Genomic DNA, 27,030 nt, shown 5'->3' with positions numbered 1-27,030 from the left:
GAAAAAAAAAAAAAAAAAAAAAAGATTTCTGCTGAAATGTTGTTGACCTGCAAAGAAAATGCATATTTTACTAACTATCTTACTAACAGTAACCAACAGTATCCAGTGGGAACAATTTTGTATCCTACTTTACCTGAAATTTGATCATTACAGAAGGCACTTTTGGCCGTCTTAACACAGGAGTAGGTCTTCATTTCATTGAAAAATACGGTGAACACGGTTTACACAGTGCGTGGACCGAACTGTGGTTTAAGACGGGAACGGCTGCGGCACGACCATAAACAAGGGTACAGCGGGCTGATGAAGTGGGAGGAAGGCAGGAATATGCGCCATGCAGAACCATGCCATGAAAGAACGTGCCTTTTCAGCATTCTCTGACTAGGGTCGTTTTTCTGTTTGACGGAACACGTGTAGCTTAGAGGCCACAATGCCGAAGATCGTGTATGTTTAAAACGATGACTCACTCGTTTTTTTGCTCCTCTTAGCGGTGGTATATTTTATCCACCTTTTCATAATTTACTTCCTTAATTTTCAATGCGTCATGTGACATATTACATCAAAGTCGAAATAATTTAATACAAAAGGAAAACAAATGCTTAGATTAACATTAACGTAAGTTAATCTTAATGAATTAAAAGAGACAATCGAGATTACTTTATCTTGAATCATAGATATTAATAGGCTATGCACGACATATTTGTTTACACATATCGATATGTACATGGTAGTAATAGATAGTAGATTTAATAATAAAATGTCTTCATTTCAGGTTGTTAACTGACGTTACATTAAAAGGCTTAAACTGAATGAATTATTTAGGCATGGCCGTTTTCAGACGTATTTAATTCAATGCCAATATCAAAGTTATTACTGATGCGGATTTAAGTATGGAGTGAGATATCTTTTCAATTGGACAAGCTTTGGCCATGCGGAGTCCCGACTAACGTCATACAAACCCCCTGCTGTGTTTAACGCTTGAAACTGCGAGTGTGAACCGAGGAAGAAGGGCAGTGTAGTGGCTATTTCTCGAGTGGAATATCACAAAAATATCTTTTCGCGTCTTCGAGAATGGCTCAAATAACAACCGAAGGAGGTGAACGAGATCCTCAGCAGACGTCGGATCAAAACGACACCGGTGAAACAGCAGAAACCGGCAAGGAGGGACAGGCCGCGCCGGACCCCAAACAGGAACCGGGCGACTTCTACGAGAACAGAACAGGAATGGACATGAACAGTGGTCGTGGTGTGGCGGTGGAGCACAGGGACAGCATGTCTCATGTTACCGACTCCAACAAAGAAACAGGGTTACTGACCGAAAAAACAAACGACGATGAAGGGGAATCCTGCGATAAACTCTGTGAACCGGGGAAAAGTCCCGTACAGGGGAGTTTGGCGAGTAGCACTGATTCCGCTCAAGAGGGCTCCCGGGTACTGAAACAAGAACAAAGAGAGGGGGAGAACGTGTGCTCCTCGCAGCCGATCGACCGCACAAAGACCGCAGGGAAAGCCGAGCACGGCACGAAGAGACGGGCCAGCTTGGAAATGACCTCGTCGGATGGAGAGCCGCTCAGTCGGATGGATTCAGAAGACAGGTCTGTTGAAGTAGTAAACAGTGTGAAGAGGCCTCACGCAGATTTTTAGAACAACCGGAGGCATATGAATGCACGATTCGATGCTAAGTTCACTGTTTTTAATTGTTAGCTAAGAACCATTTTAACACTTTAAACTGTTTCGCCTCTGCTGGGTCACCCAGCATACCACTTTGGGTCAGAGGAACGTTTCGCGAACGGCTGCGGAGAGGCAAGGGGATGTTCGCTACGGGACTCAATTGGACGTCCCCCTACGGTTAATCGGGAAAGGTTTTTTTTTTTTTTTGTTTTTTTTTAGCGGATCGGAAATGCTCACTTTTGTTTAAAATATATAACGTTAAATAATCATTGTTCGCGGAACGTCCCACGAACGATTCTGGTGGTTAATATCAGCAATAATTTGACTCGTTTTTGTTTTTTTGTTTTTAAAGCTTACAGCTTACCTTACAGCAGCACGTCAGCATACAACTGTGGCAGACAGCCATTCATTCCTTGTCTGTGTGCCCATCGCAGTGTATAATTGTAAGGATGTGTAATTATGCTGCTAATTCTCATCATCAGCGGTTGCATGCAACAGACAACACAGTTTACCCATAGCCATTAAATTCCAGCAGACCTACAAACTTTTACTGAATACATATAAAAGGAAATCACAGGTAGCAGACATCACAAGACGTGCCACCCTTGTCATCACACTCAGTTTGGCCTTGTTGAACAAAGAGGACGTCACTGCCTCCAGCCTACACCAGTCTTCACCTCTGATGAATTAAACAGAGCCAAGAAAAAACAGCCACTATAAGCAATTCAGCTGTAATGTACAGCATGTATGCTAGAATTTTCAGGTGTGCTGAATGGGGTAGTGATGGTAAACTGTAAGACAACAAGATATTAATTAAAAATAATAATAATAACCAGGAACCAGGCACTCATTCTGCAATCCATTTGCATGTTGTTGTTTTTTACCACATACTTGCATGAGGTAAAAACAGTATTACATAGGATTAAGTCTAATGGACAGGGTTCCAGTGAGTTCAGTGTGGTTAGTAAACATTACAGTAATTATGAAGATTTTATCAAACGTTTAACAGGGCATGATAAAGTGTACATATCAGTACTGACAGATATTTAGGTACTGGTGTAAAACTATGAAGCCCGATCTAGGACAGCAGGTTCAGTGGGAAGTTCTCTCTGCCAACTGCTTTGTAGACACACAGGACAGTTAGCGCAACTCTGATCACTCTTCCTCATGGCAGCCCAGCACTTTTGTCAAGTCTTTCTCTGTACACAGCAGCAGTCATATTGTATAGTTAATTATAGTCTTTCATTATGAGGCACTGTAACGAAGCAATGTGTTGTTAAATGTAATTGTCCACATAGTAAAATAACTTCAGTTAGTTCCACATAGTGACGGGATACAGATTTTGAATTAATTTTTAAAAAGAGCACTTGTTTTGGATAGGTAGTCTGTATCAGCAAAAAAAATGAGTTTATGAAATAAGCTTATGGAAATTGTATTTGGGGAGAAAACATTAGATTGGACTCTCAATGAAGACATCCAGCATTTGCAGTTTGTAATCTCCTTGACCCCTTTTGTCAAACGCTGGAGTTCTGTGCCAAAACAGAGTGAAAAACTGAGACAGCTTGGTGTATTGTGATATTATGACAGTATTGTCATAATTGTGTTTTGGGGTGTATAGAGCAAGCTGAGCTTGGTCAGCACTCCCACTGCATAACACAACTGGTTTCATTGAAATGAATGTGGGGGTTGTGTTTTTTCACTCAGGTTTAAACTTGGTTTGCGTGTCGCCTTACTGTAGCTGATGTAAAAGCTCACTTCCCAGTTCCAATACCAAGACTCAGCGTATATGCCAACAGTGTGTTGGTGCTTATCTGATACAAGTGCTCTGGTTTTCCCCAACTTAAAATCTGCATAATGCTTGCATTTCGGTTAATTTTTTAATTAAGTCAATTACTGTAAACCGGTTATTCAGAGTAGTGGATTCAGGTTGTAAAAAGGGCTGTGGGTATTGTTTGAAATTTCTCTCTGTTCCCCCTGCATCTTTTTTTTTCTGTTCCTCATTCTGACCTTCAAACATTTCTACATTCATGGGAAAATGCAGGCTGAGATAGAACCGTTGTCCACTTATCAGTAGGTCAGTGGTTCGATCTCTGGCCTCTGCAGTCTACATGTCAAAATATCGTTTGGCAAGATACTGAACTCCAAATGGCTCCCAAGGCTGTGTCATGGTGTGCGAGTGTGCACATGAATGGTTACTGCTCATAATGAGCAGGTGGCACATAGCCACCATTGAACGAATATGTATGTGAATGCTGACTACTGTTGTAAAACCACTTTGAGTGAGTTAAGACTAGAAAAAGCGCTATATAATACAGTCCACTTACCCTTTTAAACTTCCCCCAGAGGCTTCTGTGATTGAAACCTTGTCAATCATTCAGAGTAGGGTTGGGCGGTAATCCGGTAATAAGGTATCCTGCAGTATCTAAGAATAGCATCAGTTTCATTACCGTCATTTAAAAAAAATGCTGCGCATATAGGTCTATAGGGGACTAACATAATTGTAGCATCATCATAACAAAAATCAAGTCCACTCTGTTCATTGTATCTGGTTGAATTTTTACTCGACAAAAGGCTGACATGCTAAAAAAAATGAACCTGAGCAGTTTTACAGATGTTTTAACACAGGTATGTCTAGGCGCTCTGGGCACAGTCCTGTTATCTTGTCCAAGCATATGGAGAAACTCCTCTGTTGAAAACACTTTTTCAGCCTTTTTTCTGCTTGCTATTGTTCTGAGCTCTCATAAAAGGACGAAGTGCAAATAAAACAGTAAAATAACACCTCGGCCTGCTTTGCAGAGTCTTTTTGACCGCTCTGCTCATTCATGTGTAAATGAGATGGAGCGGTGAAACTAACTGCATAGTTACATCGGTCAATAGCTCTGCGACCCATTGGTCTATTGTGATGATCGACACCTCAATCGACCAGTCAGAGTCAAGAGAATTGAGGGGCAGCACCCAAATTCACCATAGAAACACCAATGATGATCCAGAAGGAAGTAACCCCAGAGGTAGGTTATCGCATGAAGAACGCTCCCTCCACTCTAGAAACCCCCTCCTCTTTATGTAAACAACCAGGACCTTCGCGATTCATCTCAAACTAATGTAGAGTCATAGGAGGAGACATTAGCAGCGTTTTTTCGAGCTGGAATTTAACTTTTGACCACAAAACAGCAAAGGTAAGACATACTTTATGATTTAGCTAAGTTTTTTTCTGCTAGTCTTTGGCTGCTAGCTCACTGAGTTTCCATTGCACAGTGAGGAGGCAGACATCTTCGTGATCATCAGACTCTATTCGTGATCATCAGACTCTCTTCTTTCATATGATACCAGGCTTGTGTGGTTTGCGTGAAGTCGTGAAATCAGCAGATGCAGTACCGTTGATGTGCGCTATTTTCATGTTTTCGTTACATGTGCATATCATTTCTTGGGGTGTGAATTATGTTTCGTTTGGGTGGCAATGCTTGGTAGAGGCTTTTAGTTGAGTTTCTCCCTGTCATTCTCGTATGCTACAATTTAGGATTCGTGCTTCCTAGTGTGAACATTGACCGTCTGTGTCACACTGCCCTGCAAAGTGATTTTTAATTAGTCATGGTAATACCGTATACCCTGGGAAAATGTGGGGAAGGTTTGACGGTATCAAAACTTGGATACCGCCCAACTCTAATTCAGAGTAGTTAGTAGTAGTTACATCTTAAGATGTAATGATACAAAAAAAGTCATGGTACGATAGTGCCTTGATAAAAAGTCAGTGACACAATATTTATTGCAATATTTGAAAAATAGAAATTACTTGAAAAAAAATGGCCATTACTAATAAATTAGTGTGTACAGCATTTTCTATTCATAATGTTTGTCAATGTTTTTAACTTAAAGTGCTTCTGCTTTCCCTCTCTCATAAAATTTTTTCGAATCAGGGGGAGACATTCCCCTTTATTATCACACACATATGCACACAGCACACGGAGGTGAAATTTGTCTTCCGCCTTTGACCCATCCTGGTCGTCCTTCCTCCGCGGCAGACCAGGAGCGGTGGGCAGCCAGACCGGCACCCGGGGACCCATTTCTTCTGTGTCACCATTGGTCAGGTGGTGATCTTCTTCTTGCATGTTTTTAGTGGGGGTATATTTTTACGGAGGATACCCCAGGTGAACACGGGGAGAACATGCAAACTCCACACAGAAAGGCCCTCCTCGAGCAGCAGGCACCGAAGCATGGTGGAGGACACACCCAGTGCCTGCAGCGAGATTCGAACCCGGGACCTTCTTGCTGTGAGGCGACAGTGTTGCCACTGTGCCACCGTGCCACCGTGCCACTATAAATAAAATAAATGTAGCCAGCTATGACCTAAGTATGTGCCAAAAATTGGCATGAATTGTCTTTGGCAATGAATGATTGAACCATGCACAATTTCAAAACAAAAACAATGCAGTAACAGTCATTTTATAAAATTATTAAAAGAGTTGTTCCATCAGGTGACTACATCCATGATCTTTATAAAATGACTTACTTGACCAAGCAGACAGCTGGCTCGGCCTACGTTCAAAACCTGTTTGTGAAGTGAGGTTTAAAGAGTGTGGAAATACTTTATGTGCAGGGACAATCCAGCCTTTCTCACCGCTTCATCCATAATTCGTGCATTGTCTGTAACGACGGCAATACCATGATTGTTGTTATTCTTCATGTGGAGGTTCCACTCAAAAACATTTCAAAACCTCAGCTATGTTGAGTCCAGTGTGTGATTCAAAAAGAGGCCGCGTCTGTGGGACTAAACTTTAAATTTTCCATTCACTGGTCATAACATGAGCTGTGACTCATCCTTCAGCTCTGAGTAGCTTGTCATCTGTGGTTATTCAGATGCACTTTGCTTCTTTGAGGCTCTGTGTCACTTTGTCGCTTTTGTCTCTTGTTACAGAGCTGCTATCACTGTGTGACCAAAGTGTGGCCTTCATGTAAGTGTATACTTTGGCTCCAAAATGTTTACTAACCTCTGACATCAATCAGTGTCAACTACAGAAAATGGGCTGAAGTATTTCTCTGTATATTCACTGATGTATCTTATTATTTCTTCAGCTCTTCAACTGTTGTGTGGAAGCAGGGCTCCAAATGCTTCTTTCAGGCTCCTTTAGCCTGACTGAAGATTTTTCCCACACTATGCTGTTGCTGTGATTTGAGCTTTTCTGGGTGGCAATGTGTCAAATACCTGCTCATGTTTGACATGTTTCCCATAGTGTAATTGACCAATGTCCAGCAGGATTTGCAAATTGTTTTGCTTTTGTCAGTTTCCTTTTCGCCATTGTCAGTTCTTGATATGGTACACGTTACTGTACAGCGATTTTCTTTGTATGTAATTTTTTTCTGTGTAACTATAATACCGACTGTATTTACATTAGCAAAAATAAATGATAATTTAACCCCAGTACACAATCAGTAAACCTGTTTAACTATAGCTAAACATAAATTTACACTCATGTCTTCAAATGGCACATCAAACTTTCAGTTCTTATCAAGCATTAATCTGAATTGCAATGGACAGACTGTCTCACAATTCTATTTCATCAACCTTGGGCACTTTAGCCACAAGAAAAAAAAATGGTGACCTCCCACGAAACTTCATGGCTAACCAAGGAAAGGGGTTTTCTTCTCCAAAATCACCTGCTCATGTACAGATCACAACTTGCATATAAAATACATCTCCGACTAGTTTCTTGTGACTCAAAAGGCTCAACTTTACATAGAAATTAACAGAGGAATTAGTGTACCAGTTTTGACTGCTGGCTTGAATTAATATACACAAATGGCTAACAGATAGCATTCAGTGCTAACTCTTTAACTCACCAGAGATTCACAGATTTTCCAAATGGAAAAAAAAAACAGTTGACATCCAACCAATCTTTACCCCTTTCTTTTAAAAGCAAAAAAAACCTTTATCAATATACTCCACTTGGAGACCTCTTTACATTGCTCTCCCTCTGACTTTTCTCAACTGAGATCTAACCTAATTGGACTTACTAGATGATACTTCCTGTTTTCAGTAACCTGTAAAGAGCAATTATGCACCCTCTGGTGATCTCATGGTGTAACTATACCATTTCAAATGTACTGGCTGGTCAATTTATGTGTGTTATATTTCACTTTTGTGGAACTGTGCGCACCTACAGTATAAGCTGCAGCTTATTCAGTATGAGTATGAATAACAGTACAGTGTTCCTACAGCTACTTTGGATCACTGGAAGCTGCTTACTTTGATTACGTGACATTTAGCAAATAGCTATTGTCCTCTATCGACAAACACTGGAAAACCTCAGTTAGTATTAACTAATTCAAAGAATCAGTAGCAGTTGCAGTAACAGTTGCTGTAAATGTTGAAAAAACAATAAGATGCTGAATGTCAGGAGGGAAATTTTTCAGTCAGATCTATCCCCTACACTTATTGGAAATACCACAGTAAGACCGAAGCATGACATGAAGCTTGAATCAGACAAATTTGATGTCAACGGTTAACTCATTGTGCCTAAAAACTAGGCTCTCCGGCCTATTTCTACAAGGAGATCCTCAAAATACAGAAATGAATATAAATGTATGACAAAAATCTTAACCCTTTGAGGTTGCTTTGGTTTTCTCTGCAGTGCCATCTTGGCAGCACTGTAAGATGCCCCTTGATGCAAAGCATGGTGGAAAGTAGTAAACACTCGAATTTTGAAACCTGCACTTTAGATTGAAAACCTGAACAATAGAATGCAATGCATGATTTCATGCTGTAATGGCAGTGGGATCAAAAATTGTAGTTTTAATAGGGACAGGTTTGTCTTTTTTGTTTACAGTGTATTATAGACTTATTATACAAGCTTTAGGTTGAAATTACAAAATTAAAAAATTAAGTTGCTGAACTCTCATATCTCTCAATATTTTTGGAATAATAAACACCAAAGAGTGAAGTTCTCTATACTTACAAAGCCAGGGGACTTGGGAGGCTTGTCCCTGCCCAGTCTACAACTATATTATTGGTCAGCACAAATCAGAATGATGTCAGATTGGTTTATGAACAGGAAAGATTGCTTATGTTTGGGTCTTGAATCCCTATCTTGTTATCCAGAAGGCTTAACTTCCTTCCTTTTATTAATAATATAGATCACTTAAATCATCTCAAGAATAACATAATTGTTTAGAACACACTACTAGTTTGGCGAATTGTGAAGAAATACCTAAATATTTCCCCTGCCATCTCTCTTCGGTCTCCCCTGGCTTTGAATCTGGACTTACCAGCACAGATTAGTAGTATCGGTTTGATGGAGTGGACATCTAAGGGCCTGTCAAACTTCACAGACCCATTGGTTTCTGACTCTGTTAAGTCATTTGAGCACATCAGGGCTGATTTTGATATTCCCCATAAAGATTTTTATAAGTATCTCCAATTTCGTCACTTTATAGGGTCTCTCTTGAGGACAGGCAGGATCCGCATGGGACTGTCAGAGCTGGAAAACACCATAGTTTTGGCCAAATCCCCCAAAGGACTGATTTCCAAGATTCATACTTCATTACTTTACTCTGATTCTTCAGGCTATGACTCTCTGAAGCTGTTATGGGAGCTTATGGGAGGTGAGGTTTAGTCCTGTAGACTGGAACAAGATCTGCAGTGGGGTTTTCCCTAAATGCACTTCAATCTCAATACATGAACAAAATTTAAAATTTTTTCACCAAACTTATTACACACCTGTTCGCCGCCAGAGAATGTTCCCTGATACCTACAATCTTTGTTATAAATGTAAAACACACAAAGGTACATTTATCCACTTATTTTGGTCATGTGACCACATCCAGACTTTCTGGAAGGGGGTTCACTCTGTAATCCAGGAGGTCACTGGTAAACAGTTTTCACTGACTCCCTCTTTCTGTCTTTTAAACCATACTTTAGACATTTTTTTTTAACACAGATACTAAATCTCTGATAATAATTCTTTTGTTTCTGGCTAAAAAATGTATTTTGCTGTGGTGGTCAACTCCCCAGGTTCCTACACTCGACATGTGGTTATCGCAGATTTCTGCTCTTATTCCTCTTGAGAAGCTAACTCATGACCTTGATCACAAAACAGAGAGATTTTGGAGGATCTGGGAACCATTGCACTCCTTCCTACAGAAACTATAAATAACCACTTGTCCCTGGCAGATGAGTGCTGACGGCCCTTTCATTTATTTCATATGTTCTACTCATTTACCTGTCTCCTGTTGTCCTGTTATTTATTCATTTATTTTATTTTACTTTATATATATATATATATATGTGTGTGTGTGTGTGTGTGTGTGTGTGAGTATACATGCACCTTTGGCAAAATTCATTCCATATGCATATGTGATATTTTTTTGACTTTGCAAATTTTTTGAAGTATAGCTTATTGGTTTGTGTGAGGTAGAGCCATGTCCGGTACTGTTTTTCTTAATCCCTCTGCTGCTCCCAGCAAAGTTTGAACCTCCTGTTCCCGTGAGATTTGTATTGGGTGTCTTGGGACCCACAGGATCTCAATCCAGTTGTCTAAGGCATACCAACTGGTAATAACACAGCAAAATTACATTCTCCTCCTCTCCATTTAAACATAACATTTTGATTTGATTTTTGCAGGTAATTTCGCTAAATGATTGCCCCGTTTACTTTGTATGTGTATGCAGTGCCAATGAACATGCTGGAGTTAATCAGTCTAGTTTACAGGAAGACAGGGCTAATGAATAACATTATCACAGTGTTTGTCGATTGTACATCCTCAAATTCAATTTATGATCTTTGCAATTTTACCATTAATTGTTTATATTCAAGTAATTGTTGATCTATAAAATGTAAAAAGCAGAAGTGAAAAATGCTGTTCACAGTGTCGTAACATTTACAAATTGCCTGTTATGTCCAACTATTCCTTTAATTTTTTTTGCTGTGACGATCACCTGTGTGTGAAGCACGCAGTGGCAACAGCTGAGAGCTTACATACTTTGGTGTCTCTGCTGAGGAGGCATGCGTGTTGGTGTTGTAGAGGAGAATGCCTGTTTTTTTTCCCCCCTGCTCATCTGCAGTCACCAGAGGTGCATTCAAGAATTAGACTGTTTAATTAAGTTACTTCTTGAACCACTGTTAACCAAAGGTTAGATTTTATGCAGTTAATATTTACAGTTTCTTGAGAAGCAATGTTTTTATCCATTAGAGTTGGTGGATTCCAAAATTTACTGCCCACTTTGGCTATTTCATTAGATGGCCGCATAGTATTTAGGCTTTAATTAGAGCCAAATAGTGTTCAGTAAAGCCAGTCACTCACAAGAAAATAAAATATAATCCTCTGCCTGCTTTAATGCCCATTTGGCTGCCTGAACTTTTGGTAGTTCTACTGTTGTTGCAGCTGTAAAACTTCACTTACCTTTGTTCTCACACAGCCAAATAGTAGCTCGACACTTGTGTATGTGCTGGTGTGAATATTGATCAGAGCACAGTCAGCTGGCTCAGCCCACACACACACAGCTGCTGTGAAATCTGCTCATGTCACATACAGTCTGAGCCGGAGTAGACTTTTAGATCATATGTATTTTACATTATTGTAGACAATCTTAAGATTAAAGACTTCACTTCAGTATACGTTGAAAGCTTGAAACCTGCTTGTGAAGCTGGAGGGGTTGAAGAGTGTTTTCACAAATACATATTGAGTGAGTTTTGATTTATAGTTAAGCTTGTGATTTTACCTGTTGATAGAACCACCATAACACTAGATAGGTGTGTCATACACGATCAACTCATATTGTCTTCAAATTATATTCCCCTTAGTACCTGTGTTCACACTATTTTATCTACTTTGTGATACACAGTGATGGTGGGCTATGGCATAATTTTCTAACTAGAATTACATACATCCAGGTAAATCTATTTCTCTTGACTGCTATCACTGCGTTTACGTTGTTTCAGTCACTGTGGTGAACAGTGGTGTTGAGCTACTGGCATTAGAAACTTAAAATATAAGCAGTCCATGCTGCTATTGTGTTGTTTCCATGTGGCATTTCAGTAGCTGTCCTGTTGTGTTGTTGCATTTGTGGAGAAGGGCACATCAGCTACACTGTAGCTTCAGAACAGCCACAATATCCAAATATCTCTTCACATAGCACTATAAATACAACTCAACAAAATATGGTTAACATTAAACCTGAAATGATTACTCAATTAAAAAATAACTGTCTTATTACTATTTTGGTAATCAAATTGTTTCAGTGGGCGGCACGGTGGCGCAGCAGGTAGTGCGCGTGCCTCACAGCAAGAAGGTTGCTGGTTCGAACCCGGGTTCTGTGTGAAGTTTGCATGTTCTTCCCGTGCATGCGTGGGTTCTCTCCGGGCACTCCGACTTCCTCCCACAGACCAGACCACAGATTAGGTTAATTGGTCTCTAAATTGTCTGTAGGTGTGAGTGTGAGTGTGTGAGTTGTCTGTCTGTGTGTCTGTGTATGTTGCCCTGCGATCGGCTGGCGACCGGTTCAGGGTATACCCCGCCTCTCGCCCATTGCTAGCTGGGATAGGCTCCAGCCCCCCGCAACCCCGAAATGGGATGCGCGGGTAAAGAAGATGAATGAATGAATGAAATTGTTTCAGTCATTTATTAAGTAAAAACACATTATACTTTGCTTTGCTTTTGCTTTGCTTTGATTTTATTAATTCATGCTTGCAGTGGAGCCAGGGCTCCACTGAAAAAACGCAGAACTTTACAAAACAAACATTAGAGAAAGACACTACAAAACATTTTCAAGATTAAGAAGAATAGATAAATAACTAAAATATTTCGGGGCAGTGAATTGGGAACAGTTAGCAGTCATGGTGGCCATGCTATGTCATTTTATTTTTATTTATTTATTTTTCCAGTCTAAATAGTGTCATTATATAGCCTGACTGCTGTGTGCAGCGTTGAGTTCCTCAGCCTGCTGGTCTTGGCCATGGGTTCAGCCAGTTTGTGCTGGTTCCTCAGTGTCTTGGTGGTGCGGTTGCCTCGTGTTGGAGGAAGCAGGTCATACAGAGGATGTTGCTCATCATGCATGTCCCTGATTAACTTCACTGCAGCCTCCTCCCTCCTGATCTGGAGTGATGGTAGGGGTTGTGAAAAATTACCAGCTCTTCTTCTGATGATTTTGCAGGCACGTGTCTGGACCCGCTCTAGCTCTGCTTGTTGTTTTTTTGAACAACCCACCAAGAGCACTGAGCTATATTCAAGACATGGCCTGATGAGAGTGGTATACAAGGTGATGAGGTCATCTGCAGGTAGACCGTATCTCGCCATAACGGTGAGATAGTGCAGCCGCTTGGAGGCGGTTTTTACTGCCTTCTCAATGTGTACATCTCCAGTCAGCTTTTGGTCCAGGTGGTATCCCAGATATTTTGTTGTTTCCGCAACAGGTACGACCTGTCCCCCCAGCACCAGGGGAGGAGGTTGTGGGGGGTCACGTGCAAAGCATATCCGTAATTCAACCGATTTTTTCCCATTTAACATCATGTTGTTCTTTGCTGCCCATTCGTCCAGCCTTTGTGCCTCCAGGCGCATTGATGTGTCTGTCTCGATGTCACATATGGGGATTGCTCTCGACAACCCAATGTCGTCCGCATATCCCACATCAAGGGTGTCCTCAAACACAGCATCCCGGGTAGCCATATAGAGGAGGAAGACATATGGGGAGACTACCCCCCCTTGTGGCACCCCAGATGTGACTTCAATCCAGGGGCTGTAGGCCCCATTTGCTACCACTCTTTGTCTCCTCCCTGTGATGTAACTGTGTATCCAGGCTGTCAGAGATGGGTACAACTTCAAGTCCAGTATGTTTTTCATCAGGGTCCCGTGATCAATTCTGTCAAACGCCTTTGACATATCTGCCAACAGTACTCTTACCATTGTTGGTTTGGAGTCGGTTTCAGTGAGCCAGGTGTGCATTGCTCTAACTAAAGCTGTTGTGGTACTGTGCTTGGGCAGATATGCATACTGATTTTTACACACATCAAGCACTGTGGGCATGAGCTTTTTTAAAACAAACCGTTCTACTGTTTTCCCTACACAAGAGGTTAGAGAGATGGGACGCCAATCTGAAATTGAGCCGGGGTCTTGGCCTTTGGGTATGGGACAGACATTCGACTCTTTCCATATGTCTGGAATACGCCCTTGTTGGTAAGAGCAGTTGGCCAGATGTGTAATGACTGGGGCCAGGTCCTCTGCCTGTTCTTTGAGCAGCCATGTTGGAATGCCATCCGGCCCACTTGCTTTCTGGGGGTCCAGACGAGTTAGAGCTAGCTTCATCTCGCCTATGCTGCAAATGTCGCTTTGTGTGAGAGGTCTAGATAGAGGGGAAAAGTAGCAGTCCGTTGTTTTTGTCCATGATTTGGCAAAGAAGTTGTTCAGAGCTTCTGCAGCTTTGTTTTCATCTACTCCCTGTATTTTGATTCTTGCATCGGATGATTTAGTTCTTCCTAGGCCATTATTTACAAAGTCCCACCACTCCTTGGGGTTCTTTTTCTTTAGGTTTTGCATTTCGTTTTTGTAGTATTTTGTTTTTGCCTTACGTATAAGTCTTTGGACAGAGTTTCTCATTTCTCTCCATTTTCCCACTTTCCCCCATTTATTATAGGCTTTTTGTCTTTTCTCTATGGCCTTCTTTATTTTCTCTGTCATCCATGGTTTGTCCGCAGTTGTTATTTTTTTCCATCTCACAGGCATGCATATGTCCATCGCTGTCTGGATATAGTTGTTAAAATTCACTGCCTTGGCATTGATGTCCTCAGCCTCGTAGACAGCAGACCAGTCAGTCATAGCGATGCATGTTGCAAGGGCCTCTTTTCTGTCTTTCGTTACTAGCCGGCTCCTTCTACGCTTCACCAGTTGTTTCTGCCCGGTTGTGTTTATTGGGCTCAGCACCAGATACTTGTGGTCGCTGGACCCCAGAGGGGCAAGGGTGGTTGGAGGGCTGTAGAGTTTAGCCATATTTGTAAAAATCAAATCTAGGGTGGCCTGTCCCCGAGTCTGACATTTAACTATTTGCCGAATATCAGGGTGGGAGGAGGTTAACATTTTTGTGGGTAGTTTATTAAAATCTCCACATAAATATAGTCCCATATGGGGAGAAGATGCTTTGATCGTGTCTATTGTGTTTATTAAATACTCCAGAGTTCTGTCCTGGTATGATTTTTTATTTGCCCAGGGGGGATGATATAAATTTCCCACAAAAATAGATGAAACACCGCTAGGGGTCCGACGTGGTTGTATTTGGACCCATACACACTCAGTGTCATCGCTCTCCAGATCCTTTCTCCTCTTCGCCTGCAGTCTCTCATGGCAGTACACGGCCACGCCCCCTCCGCTTTTTCCATTCATCCTGTCTCTTCTAAAGAGTTGATAGTCCTTCACTGACAACGACTCATCCGGTATGTTATCATGAGCCCACGTTTCAGTAACACATCCGATGTCAGCATCTAGATTAATTTTGGGTTTTAGAATTGTTCAGACAAGTTCAGGCGTTTGAAGACATCACCTAAAGCCCAAGTTGATGTCTTCAGATTGTGAAATTGAGATGATCTATATTTTGCAGTAAAAATCAACTTTTCAGTGCTCTTGGGATAAGTTATGGAACAGAGTCACTGTATTTATTCCAAATAAACCCAAACATATCTTTGACATTTCTGTACTGGAGTTTCTTTGTGAAAGAGCGGTATTGCAGGTCATTCCTCCCTGCAGCTGTCAGACTGAACAATAAAAACTGCTCCAAGTAATTAGTGCAATAGTCTGTGCAATAAGCTGTGCAATAAAACGTGTACATAACAGTCTGTAAATACCATCTACAATTTCTTACAATTTTTTTTACAATTTCTCTCTTTTTATTTTTATTTAAAATTCTCACTCTTTTGTATATATACTGATGTTGTTTTTAATTTGCATGCACTTCTTATATTACTCTATCTGCTCTACTGATGCTGCTGTAATCTGGAATTTCCTCTCGCGGGACTAATAAAGGAATATTGAATTGAATTGAATTATTAGCCAGTTTATATGCAGATACCTATTTATCTGCAAAAAGCTAATATTATACCATAATGTGGCCAAATATTCTCAACACAGGTAAACTTAACCTTGAATCATTTTTGTTCTACATGAAAAGGATGTTTTACTGCGAGTATTTGTTCTCTGCTGACATTTTTCTTCTCCTCAGAAATGTCTACAGTCATTTTCCAGGTGATGTGTATTGTGTAACAGAGTCACACTAAACCTACTATGGACATCTCCCTTTGTCCCATAATTGGTCCTGTAACTGCTTTTTCGTCATTTTATTTATGTCTTCTTGTTTGTGAAGTAAACAATAAGAACAGTAAATCCAAATGCAGCCCCTGACTCAAACCCAAAACCTTCTAATGTGCATGTATTCTTAATTCTGTTGTCTATGACTGTGTGTGTGTGTGTGTGTGTGTGTGTGTGTGTGTGTGTGTGTGTGTGTGTGTTTGTTTCAGTATCAGCAGCACCCTCATGGACATGGAGAGCACGGTGTCCAGTGGACGTTCCACCCCGGCCATGCTCAATGGTCATGGTGGGGGCACAGTGACGGGGAGCAGCTTGGTGCCTATGGCTGGCAAGTCTCTGAGCTACACATGCTGCTGGGATCAGTGCCAGCTGCTGTTTCCCAGCAGCCCTGACCTGGCCGAACACATCAGAGCCACACATGTGGACGGGCAGAGAGGAGGGGTCAGTGTTTCAGGTTACTGTATGTCTGTGTAGCTCCCAATGGTGTGTTCACGTGGCTAGTTTTATTTAGGAAGGGGAAGGCTACCATGTAAATTCCCGTGGCATCAAAAAACTGCAGGAATACCTGAATTCAGATGTGGATCTTTGTAGAACATAGGGAGAATGTAATCTGAAGCAACCACAAAATGCAGAATTAATAGGAAAAAATTAACAGATGTTACGGTGGCATCTTATAGCCCCTTTGACTCATGCTGGAAAAAACAAATCAATCTAAAGTAAAAAAAAAAAAAAAAAAAAAAAAAACTGTAGCTGCAGTCATTTAAATCAGTCATGTTATTAAGCCTTTATAGTACTAGATCTCACTGGAGGAGAACTCTTGCATCACTGCAGCTGTGTTTCTATCACTGTATTTTATGTGCATCTTGAAGTGTTGCATCAGAATGGTTTGATGGGAACAAAGCAAACTTTGAAGAAACTTCCTCAGTTTCACAAAAACATTTTTACACTCACTGTGAGAAGTTAATGCATTTAATGGGGGATAGAAACAGAACACAGAAGTGTCCTATTTCCATCATGTTTTCTGCATTTCTTCACTATTTGAGGTCCAACTGGCACTGTTTTTAATTATATCATCTTGCACTCTCTACTTCTGTAATGCTATAACAGTTGTCCATCCGGAAAATTGACAGCACTTACTGCTTATCTCAATGAACCAACTAATTGCATGATAGTGGATGGAAACAAGCATTAATTTGCATTTCTTTTGCTGTTCTTCTCGAAATTTGGTTAAAATTTGTGATACACTTGGATGGAAACCCAACTTGTGGGAAGTAGACCAGCACAAGTCCACACTGATTTCTGAATTCCATTTACATGTAAAAACTTCACTGTCCTCACAGATCTCTTCTTCATCCTCTTAGCAGTTAGCAGACAACAAAAGTTTCTGCGATCACCTGTGCTGTCTTTCAATATAGTCCATTTCAATACATAGCAGTTCTCATTTACATATTTGCTGTTCATTTACTGAGACAATCAGAGAAATACGCAGTGGCGATTTAATCACATCCATGCTGTGATGCTGCTGATCAGATTATTATATAATGATTGCAGCATTGGGCGGCACAGTGGCGCAGCAGGTAGTTCGTGTGCCTCACAGCAAAGAGGTCTCTGGTTCAATCCTCGGGTAGGGCAGGGCCTTTCTGTGTGAAGTTTGCATGTTCTTCCCATGCATGCGTGGGTTCTCTCCGGGCACTCCGGCTTCCTCCCACAGACCAAAAACATGCTCATTAGGTTATGCGTGGGTTCTCTCTGGGCACTCCGGCTTGCTCCCACAGACCAAAAACATGCTCATTAGGTTAATTGGTGACTATAAATTGTCCATAGGTGTGAGTGTGAAACATACTCATTAGGTTAATTGGTGACTCTAAATTGTCCATAGGTGTGAGTGTGAGTGTGAATGGTTGTATGTATGTATGTCTGTCTATGTTGCCCTGCAATCGGCTGGCGACCGGTTCAGGGTGTACCCCACCTCTCGCCCATTGCCAGCTGGGATAGGCTCCAGCCCCCCGCAACCCCGAAAGGGATATGCGGGTATAGAAGATAAATGAATAAATGATTGTAGCATTATCTGACAAAATCAACATAAAGATGCAGGCTAATGACAGTATTGGCATCATGTGATCAGCTACTTCAAGATGTGTGTGATCACAGAGTAAGTCAGAGGTGACAAAAGTTTGCCGTCTTTATTTGTCTGCCCCAATTGTGGGCAGGACATAGTAAAATCATAATTTTGCCAATCTATTTTGCCATCTATTTTACACATCATCTCTGGAGACCACTCTGTTTTGGGGTGGCAGAGAAATGCCAGCTTTTAGACCGAGGAATTAATCTCAGGAACTACACAAGAAAAGTGCCTTCTGAACGTTGTTTGTGTTTTCACCCCATCTGAAGAACCATGAATGTTAGTCATATTAGACCCATGGCACAGAGTCAAACACACTTTTCACACAAGAGGAAACAACACTATCATACATTGATCTTTCTCTTGTGTCTGATGTTTGTATATTATGTAATTTTATTCAACTAATTTTGTCCTACTGCTGAGCCCTCTCGCTCATTAACTCTCTTCCTGGGATGATTTAACTGAAAGTATGTCATGTCTTCAAGAAGTCTTTTTTTCCCCAAAAAAACAGCTGTTGGAAAGGGGAATCATCCTGTATTCAGGCTACTATAGTAATTTCACCACCACCACTACTATAGCGACTACTATAAATTGTGTGATTGTTTTGACTGTGGTCTTGTATGTCTTTGTTCCACACAGGTGTTTGTGTGCCTGTGGAAAGGCTGCAAGGTGTACAACACACCATCAACCAGTCAGAGTTGGCTGCAGAGACACATGCTGACCCACAGTGGGGACAAACCATTCAAGGTGAAAACACACCTCACATTAGTCAAGTTAGAAGTTCCTCTCTGCAACATCTCCATTTACTGACACTGTAAATCATCTTTTTTCATGCAGTGTGTGGTGGGAGGCTGCAATGCAACGTTTGCCTCGCAGGGGGGCCTTGCCCGTCATGTCCCCACTCACTTCAGCTCACAGAATTCATCCAAAGTGTCCAATCAGGGCAAAGTGAAGGAGGAGTCTCCGTCCAAGGCCGGCCTCAACAAGAGGAGGAAACTCAAAAACAAACACAGACGTTCCCTCCGTACGTTCAAAAAAAAGACACACACACAGACACAACGAGAGGGCGATCTGAGATTTATATCGTAATATTTTATTTTGTTTGTTTTTTACGGTGACTGTGAAAAACAATGGTGATATATCACAGTGTCACGAAAATGAAAGGGATACACCAAATCATGATTCTCACTCTATTAACAATGCCAGGGAATGTACTCTATTTTCAGGAAGAAAAAAATTATTCAAAACAAGGATGTGTGTGTTTTTTGGTTCCAAATAGGAATTAAAATGAGGTATAGGCCTACATCCACAAGGGTGGAGTAGCCTCCCCATAATGTTGGTAAATTAGTAAATGCAATGTTATTCATTTTCACAGTTTGACAGGGGGTAGGATTAGGCATTTCAACAGCATTTACAGTTTTTGACCAAAAACCCAAAGTGTTTAAGTACAATAGCCAGTGTACCATGGGACATGACTATCAAGCACATTTATATGTGGCAGCAACAGAAACGCATACTGACATACTTCGGCAGAAAACAGATAGCATGTCTAGTAGGCACGGTGCCCTGTTGTGCCATAGTGATGCATTAATTTAACTGTAGCAGCCTACAATATAGAATCCACTGCCCTTCTCAGTCACCATTTTTTGCCGAACAACCACCAGATTGTGACGTGCGTGCGCGAGCGTAATATGTCTGGGGTGACCAATGATGGCCCGCTGTGACTGCACTAGACCTCACATGATAATAGCCGCTTAAGTGTTGTTTTTTGTTTTGTTTTGTTTTTCAAATGGAAACGTTTTTAAGGGTTTTATTAAAATTCTGATTTTAGTAATTAAAAAAGAAAGTTAAGAAAATTCTCCAAGTCATTTAGGGTGGGCCAGTTGTGCAAGTGGGTGGGCCCAGGCCCATCAGCCCATCCCTAACGCCACACCTGATGTCTAGCAAGTACATTTGCATACGGAAGCAACAAAACACATACCGATGCGGCACACCAAATTCAACAGGCTAACCAACAGTAAAACAACACAAAAATGGCAAAACTTACAGGCTCTAAGTTTATAGTTGGCACTGATCCATCCTTGAGCTTCAGTTTTGAAGTGTATCAAAGCACTCTGAAGTAAAATGATAAGTGCACACATAGCCCAAGAGTTTTCCAGTCGGTAGGGACATTTCCATCAAGTTAATCTACTGGGTCTTCACTTCCTCGGATGGTGGGAGTAGATGAAGACTTTTATGTTGGGTGCGTTGCTTGTAATGTTACTTTCACATTTTTGTGCTATTGGAGTAGATAGCAAGGAAAATAGCATTTACCCAATGTAATACTAGTTCTTTGAGCATGTATGTAGCCCGCCACCTGCATGTTATCACAACCACAGTAATACCATATTATAAAATTTTATCACGGTAATAACAATGTTGTGGCTGAACATGACCGTGGTGATGGTGACGAAACTAGTATACTGCCCAACCCAAACACACAGAATATTCAAACCCTCACTGAAGTGATAGACAAACTGGTCATCAGGCCCTCAACTGCATACACTCAGATTTTATTTGTTTTGTTAGTACTAATAAAATGTTTTTTTATTTCCAGCCCGACCTCATGACTTTTTTGATGCCCAGACCATGGATGCCATCCGCCATCGAGCCATCTGCCTCAACCTGGCAACACACATTGAGAGCCTGGGCAATGGACACAGCGTGGTCTTCCACAGCACGGTGGGCACACACACACACAAGCATTACAGGTAATGTAAAGGCCCCATAATGCAATTAAAGAGTGTGTGTGTGTGTGTGTGTGTGTGTGTGTGTGTGTGTGTGTAGGTAATAGCAAGGAGGAAAGAGGACTCGGGGAAAGTGAAGGTCTTGTTGCACTGGACGCCTGAAGACATGTAAGTCCTGCTCTTCTCTCTTCTCCTCCCTTCATCATTCTCTTGCTGTCTTCCCTTCCTCCTCCTGCTCTGCTCCACTCAGTAAAACAAAATAACAGGTCAGATTTTATCAAGTTAAAGTATCAGTTAATCTGTGATTCTTAACACAAATTCAAAAGCTAACCGATTAATGCTGATTGTGAACTGTTTAATACAGTGACCTTATCAACAACATATTTGTGTTATTTGGTAAACATGGTAACACATATGCAGGGTCAGCACATTATTGCAGGGATTTCTTTGGATCAGTCAGAAGTAGCTAGAATTAGGGATGCACTGATCCGATACTAATATCAGATAACAGTCTGATACTAGTCCGATTTTTAGTTTAATTCTATGTTTATGTCTAGGTGCACATAATAGGTCATGCATCACTCAGCACAGCAAAATACAGCTGTACTATGGTTAAAACTATAAACCAGCACAAAAATTACAGTTACCAACATAAACCACCATGTTCTAAACACACATTACAAAAACTAGCAAAAAATAATAACATAAAACAGCAAGAACAGCAGAATCAGATTGAAACTAAAAAAGAGTGGATTGATGTATCCCTAGTTAAAACTGTGTGCTGTGTTTGTAGACAACTGTGTGATGTAGCAGTTCATTCAGGCCATTTAAGTGTGACATAATAATCTCAGTAATTTGCGGTATAAGACATCTCATTTTCAATCTGTCTCTGTTAATCATTCATAACATGGGGTTGTCTTGTAGTTTAATATAAACAACAGTGCTGCTGTTGGTCACCAGTATTTGATTTCCTGATGTCGGTCCTGATAATGCACTGATGATGCAGGCTGACAACATGAAAACTGTCCAATCAATCGAAATGTCAGTCTGTATGCTTCATGTTATCAAGCATGGTTAGTTTCTAATTAGTCCGTGTGAACACAACTGGACCAGAACTAAAAAGCAACAGTGTATAATTTTTTTCTGTTGGTCCAAATAACTGAACTACAGGTGTGAAAACAGACTCAGTATGTATAAGCAGCCAGATTGTAGTTATAGTTATATATATATATATGATTACCATGGTAATCAGAATGTTATAGAATGGACAATGTTGTGAATGGGATCACTTTAGGTGGACAATGTAGATACAAGATTGTGTCTCAGTATATGGCAGCGCTAAGGCATTTGGCAGCTACATGTGCTATACTGGAAAATGAGATGCTGAAGGGCCTCCTCATTGAAAAGGCTTATACACGGCCAGTGTGAGAGAGACTTTTACTGGGACCACCCCTGACTCTAGACTCTGCAATTGTACTTGCATATGAGCAAAAGCAGGCCCCACAATATTAAAGTGTGTTTGCCTGGTAATGAGGGAAAGATAGGTAGTTGAGACTGTGTAAAGCATGTGTTAACATGGTTAACAAAAAGGCAATTAAAAGGAGTGGTGTAGGTCTGAAACACACAGAACTCACAGAAATGTTCAGATTCTCAGATTCTTGAGCCATGTCATTTCTAAAAGGTGTATAAGGAGTGCATCCTAGCTGCAGAACGGACACAGAAAAACTGGAAAACTGCAGTGACCGACTTCTTGTAAAACTACAGGCAATGCCTCATGCGACGACTGGTGTCTACTCATCTGACTTGTTAAATAACAGGAGAATAAAAACTAAACAAGACATCTCTCCGGAAAGGACCAAAATGCCAATTGTAGTAGTTTGAGGGATACAGTGGAAAAGGAACAAAAGACATCGAAACTGTAAAGTGATAAACATTGGGGTACAAAGACCCCTTCAAACCTGGGGATTTGGTGAGAGTTAATAACCCTGATCATGCACACAAAGGTACATTGAAGTTCATAGTACACTTGTTTTTGTAGTGATGGATAGGACCATGAACTTTCGTGCTACGAGGTGGAATGCTTCATGACTGACTCACTATTCTGCGGTCTGTCTGCTGGGGTGCCAACTCATGCAGCTTCCTTGACTCGTAGGAGGAGTGCTTGAAGTGCCACTTCACCTACTTGGTTAATGGGTTTTCAGATCAGGTTTAGGAGTGTAAAGCACCAAATCGATTGACAATGTAACTTGAAAAAAAACAACTTGTTTTATTCCAATAGACTGCTATGTCACGTCCTGTAATGGCCTAAGCTGTATTAGACATAGTAATGTATTAGTCTGTTTTGTTCAGTTATTATACCACATGGTACAGACAGTAAAATATCATTTGAAAAATTGATGTGTGGTTTTCTCTGATTATGACGTGTTGAGAATATTTTGTTATTGTGGTTATTGCCAAGAAATAGTACGGCAGCTGAGATTATATTCAGTGTTGCTTGCTAAATTGTCACAAATTCCTCCTGTGTTTTGTTTAGTCTGTTTTTAAATGTGGAATACCTGACAAAATATCTCAAGTGAGGTGGGAATGTTGTGTTTGCCTCTAGGTGTCATAGTATACCTAAAAGTGAATTTGGTTTTTTTTTTTAAAAAAATGAGTGCAGAAAGGAAGGAGGGGGTGGGCAAGAGACAGAGTTGAGGCTGAGTACAGCATGCGTTAACATGCCTAAAGCCAATTAAAAGGAGCTCTTGCCTCGCTGATTACTACTGCTACTGCTACTAATACTACTACACATAACACCTTGCATTTCATAAGGCTAAACTCACATATCCTATATCTTACTATGCCTGGGATTTTGTTATGTGTTGTTGGGAAGCTAGGAGTGAATGTCAGAGGTGCATATCATGCACATCATTGCGCAAAGCATCAGTGGCGAATTGAGAACAAAGTTGCAGTCCACTGAATTTTGGGGGCTGCTCTTTGATAAATCGACGGATATCACAAAAACTACCTAGCAACTTGACAGAGCCATTCATTCTCTCACTGTTAGAGAATGGAGGCACTTAAAGCAAGCAGGAAAACACATGGCAGCATCCTCTGTATATGATTTAGTTTAAATAGCAAATGCAAGATTGATACGTTTATTACTCCAACATCAACAAGATGGTTAAATTCTCTTTCAAGCAGTGATGATTGTCACATCTCAACATGATAAAGATCAAGTAGGCCTGCGACATACTCATCTCTCATCTCTACACATTGACACTTTTCACCCAAAACCAGCTGTTGACCTGTGGATGGAGACAGCTAATCATAGATCTAAATGAAACATTATTTCCTGGTACTCACCTGAGTACAGGATTAAAAAAACAGTTATGTGCACATATGCACCTTGTCACTGACAGGAGTTTTATTAAACTGCTGCTTTTAAAGGAAGGTGAGATGATGTGATTGGCTTTAATTAGATGCCAACCCAAGATCAACTCCATTTTCAGTCTTGCATCGTGCACTCATAGAATAAAAATCTGGTACTGGTTAAAATGCAACGGTCCACTGGTCACACTGGAAACATCAATATGTCATGTGAGGAGAAATAAAGGGAGTGTGCTACCTTGATCCACAGTGCAGATGTGAGCTTAGATCTAGTAAATGTAAATGTATTCTTCACTGTCAGACTGCCAGATGTGTGGGTGAATGAGAGCGACAGACTGCAGCAGAAGACCAAGGTGGTTCATCTGTCCAAGCTACCCACAGATACAGCTGTACTCCTGGATCCCAACATATACAGGTGTGTGAGTGAGGGATATACTGTATATGTGTGCATGCATATACATACAAGGTTACTGTTTTTTTGGATGTTGGTAAACAACAGAAGAAAATCCTGTATTTGACACCTTTTTCTCTCACAGGATGTTCTTCTAACCACTTCCAGAGGAACACCACTGTCACTTCCTGCTAATCCAGCCTTGAGGGGGGGGTTGGTCTCCTTTCCCCCTAGTTTCCATTTCTGTGTTCCTCATCTCCTTTACTCCTTGCCTCCCAGAGGATGTTTGGGGTTTAGTGACTGATGATTTTCATGGTTTTTCTGAGGCCTCCCCTGTTTTCTCCATTAGGTGCTAAGTTTACTGAGGACATGTCGGGGGAGATGTTTGTTTTAGGTAACATAATTAGACTGAAAACTAACTGACAGAAGTGTAACTGTAGACAGACATGTAGAGAAAAGCTGTCTTTGTAAATACTTGAGATTTGTAATATATTTTTATACTTTGAAGTTTTTTTTTTTTATTACATTGTAGATTGATGTCTTTTTTCTACAAACATTTTTAAATAGATGTTTTAAAACTGATAATATCAGTCATGTGCATATAGCTGGAATTGTTCTGGTTTAAACTTTTCCAAACTCCACTTGGTCTGATGGGTGTTAATTACTTTCATTTTTTTTGTGGATTTATTTTGGAGTTCCAAATTTTCTGGAACACAGCATTAGTTAACCTACTTAGCTGGAATAGCAAACTAGCTATTAGCTCAAGTTAGCTAACACGACACATATCTGGCGTAAACACTAAAGTGTGCTAATGCAAGTCAACCAACTAACAGTGATGTTATCAGAGGCTCCAGTCTGCATTTCACACTTCACTGATGAAACACAGAATTGTACAGTAATATTAGGTTTCAAGTTTTTATATCACATCCACACTTCTTTCCATGTATTCACACTGCCTCTCCCGGTTTGATCAATTGAAGGTTTTTATAATGCTTCTTTGGCACCGCACACTACTACCTAAGTCCATATACCTTTTTATTTAAATTCCAACCTTGGCAATGAAGTAATATTTCTCACTGGTCCACATTTACATAGCCAGCATGAACCACACAATAACACACAGGGCAAAGGTGTCTAAGATGCGCTTTTAGTACGAAGTATGAACAGCGTTGTAGTTACCACGGCAGCCCTTGTATAATTACATTACAGACTCTATAATCCACTAAAAACCCTCCATAGAATGGAGTGCAGCAAACTGGCCAATGAAACAACCAACCAGCCAAGAGGGCAACCACCAAATGAACTGAAGTTACTGAAGAGAGTCTGCAGAGGCATGGATGTCTGTTCGGCATCAGCTACTCTGTCCCGAATCGTGTAATGTAGAAATTCAACAACAAATATAGAATTTAGCCTCCATTATATGGGATTTTTATTAAATGTGGATATATGGGTGGGATGGGCTATTGTGGGAATGTTTAGAGAGATTATATCCATTGTTTTTGTTTTATTTATTGAAAACTGTTGAGTGCCAAACTTTGACTCAAATTGTGTCCTTGACTCAGAATATTGCTGAATTTTGTGGTAAATAATGCACAAACATTTGTTTGTAGGTTGTCAACAAAAAGGCTTTCTTTCACTCAAGTCAGCTAATTCTGATGCCGGAAACATGCTATGTTGCAACTGCTGCTCCCACCCCATTGGACACACTGAAACCAAACAAGACTGGTGTTGATGCTAGCAAAATGAGCACATGACGACCATTGAACACCACACCAACTAAACTCCCACGGACAAAGAAGCTGGTAACTGAAAAATAACCCTCCCTTGTAACCCTAACTGCCATAAGAAGTCTGGATAATAATGTGGAAAGTTTGGGGAAACATGCTTTCAAATGTTTACCAGCATTACACAGTGTGTGGAGCTGCACATCTGTAAAAATCACAGAATGGAGGTCCAAAATAGAGGTCCTGGAGAAAGAGCATTCAGACCTGAAGAAAAGAAAAGAAAGACACTCCTGTATGCAAGGAACGTAGTGTTCACTTCATGCAGGACTTCACCAAGGAGGATTGACAGGCAAGAGAACAATTGTGGCTGAAAATTAAAAAAGGCAAGGTAAGGTGGCATTTTACAAAAACCACATCTCAGTAATTGATTGACACATACTAACAGCTTAAACAAAACTATATTCAATTTTAAATGAAAGCCCCTCAGTTTTTAAGGGGTGAATGTTATTTTACCCTATTTATTACTTTAATTGGCTCTGAATATGCTCAGTTCTACATACAGTGGTGCTCAAATTTGTTGGTACCCCTCCACAACAAATGAAGAATGTACAATTTTCTCTGAAATAACTTGAAACTGACAAAAGTAATGGGCATCCACCATTGTTTATTCTATATTTAATAGAAATCAGACTTTGCTTTGAATTTTTTTTTTTTCAACATAATATTTAAAAAAGTAAAACAAATGGAAATG

General features: G+C 40.6%; 1 protein-coding gene across 1 annotated transcript; it reads left to right on the top strand.

Moving 5' to 3' along the window:
• Positions 1–940: 940 nt before the first annotated feature.
• Positions 941–25,196, top strand: LOC143314728 (zinc finger protein aebp2-like). The gene is made up of 8 exons (XM_076721824.1): positions 941–1,592; positions 16,157–16,388; positions 18,709–18,816; positions 18,907–19,093; positions 20,666–20,790; positions 20,896–20,963; positions 24,466–24,579; positions 24,701–25,196. The coding sequence occupies exons 1-8, from the start codon at positions 1,069–1,071 to the stop codon at positions 24,711–24,713; spliced, it is 1,371 nt and encodes a 456-aa protein (XP_076577939.1). The 5' UTR covers positions 941–1,068; the 3' UTR covers positions 24,714–25,196.
• The last annotated feature ends 1,834 nt before the right edge of the window (positions 25,197–27,030 follow it).

The sequence above is a fragment of the Chaetodon auriga genome, chromosome 22 (genome assembly GCF_051107435.1).
Source record: "Chaetodon auriga isolate fChaAug3 chromosome 22, fChaAug3.hap1, whole genome shotgun sequence".
NCBI lineage: Eukaryota > Metazoa > Chordata > Actinopteri > Chaetodontiformes > Chaetodontidae > Chaetodon > Chaetodon auriga.
The sequence above is the reverse complement of the archived record's forward strand: the minus strand, read 5'-3'. Positions and strand labels throughout refer to the sequence as shown.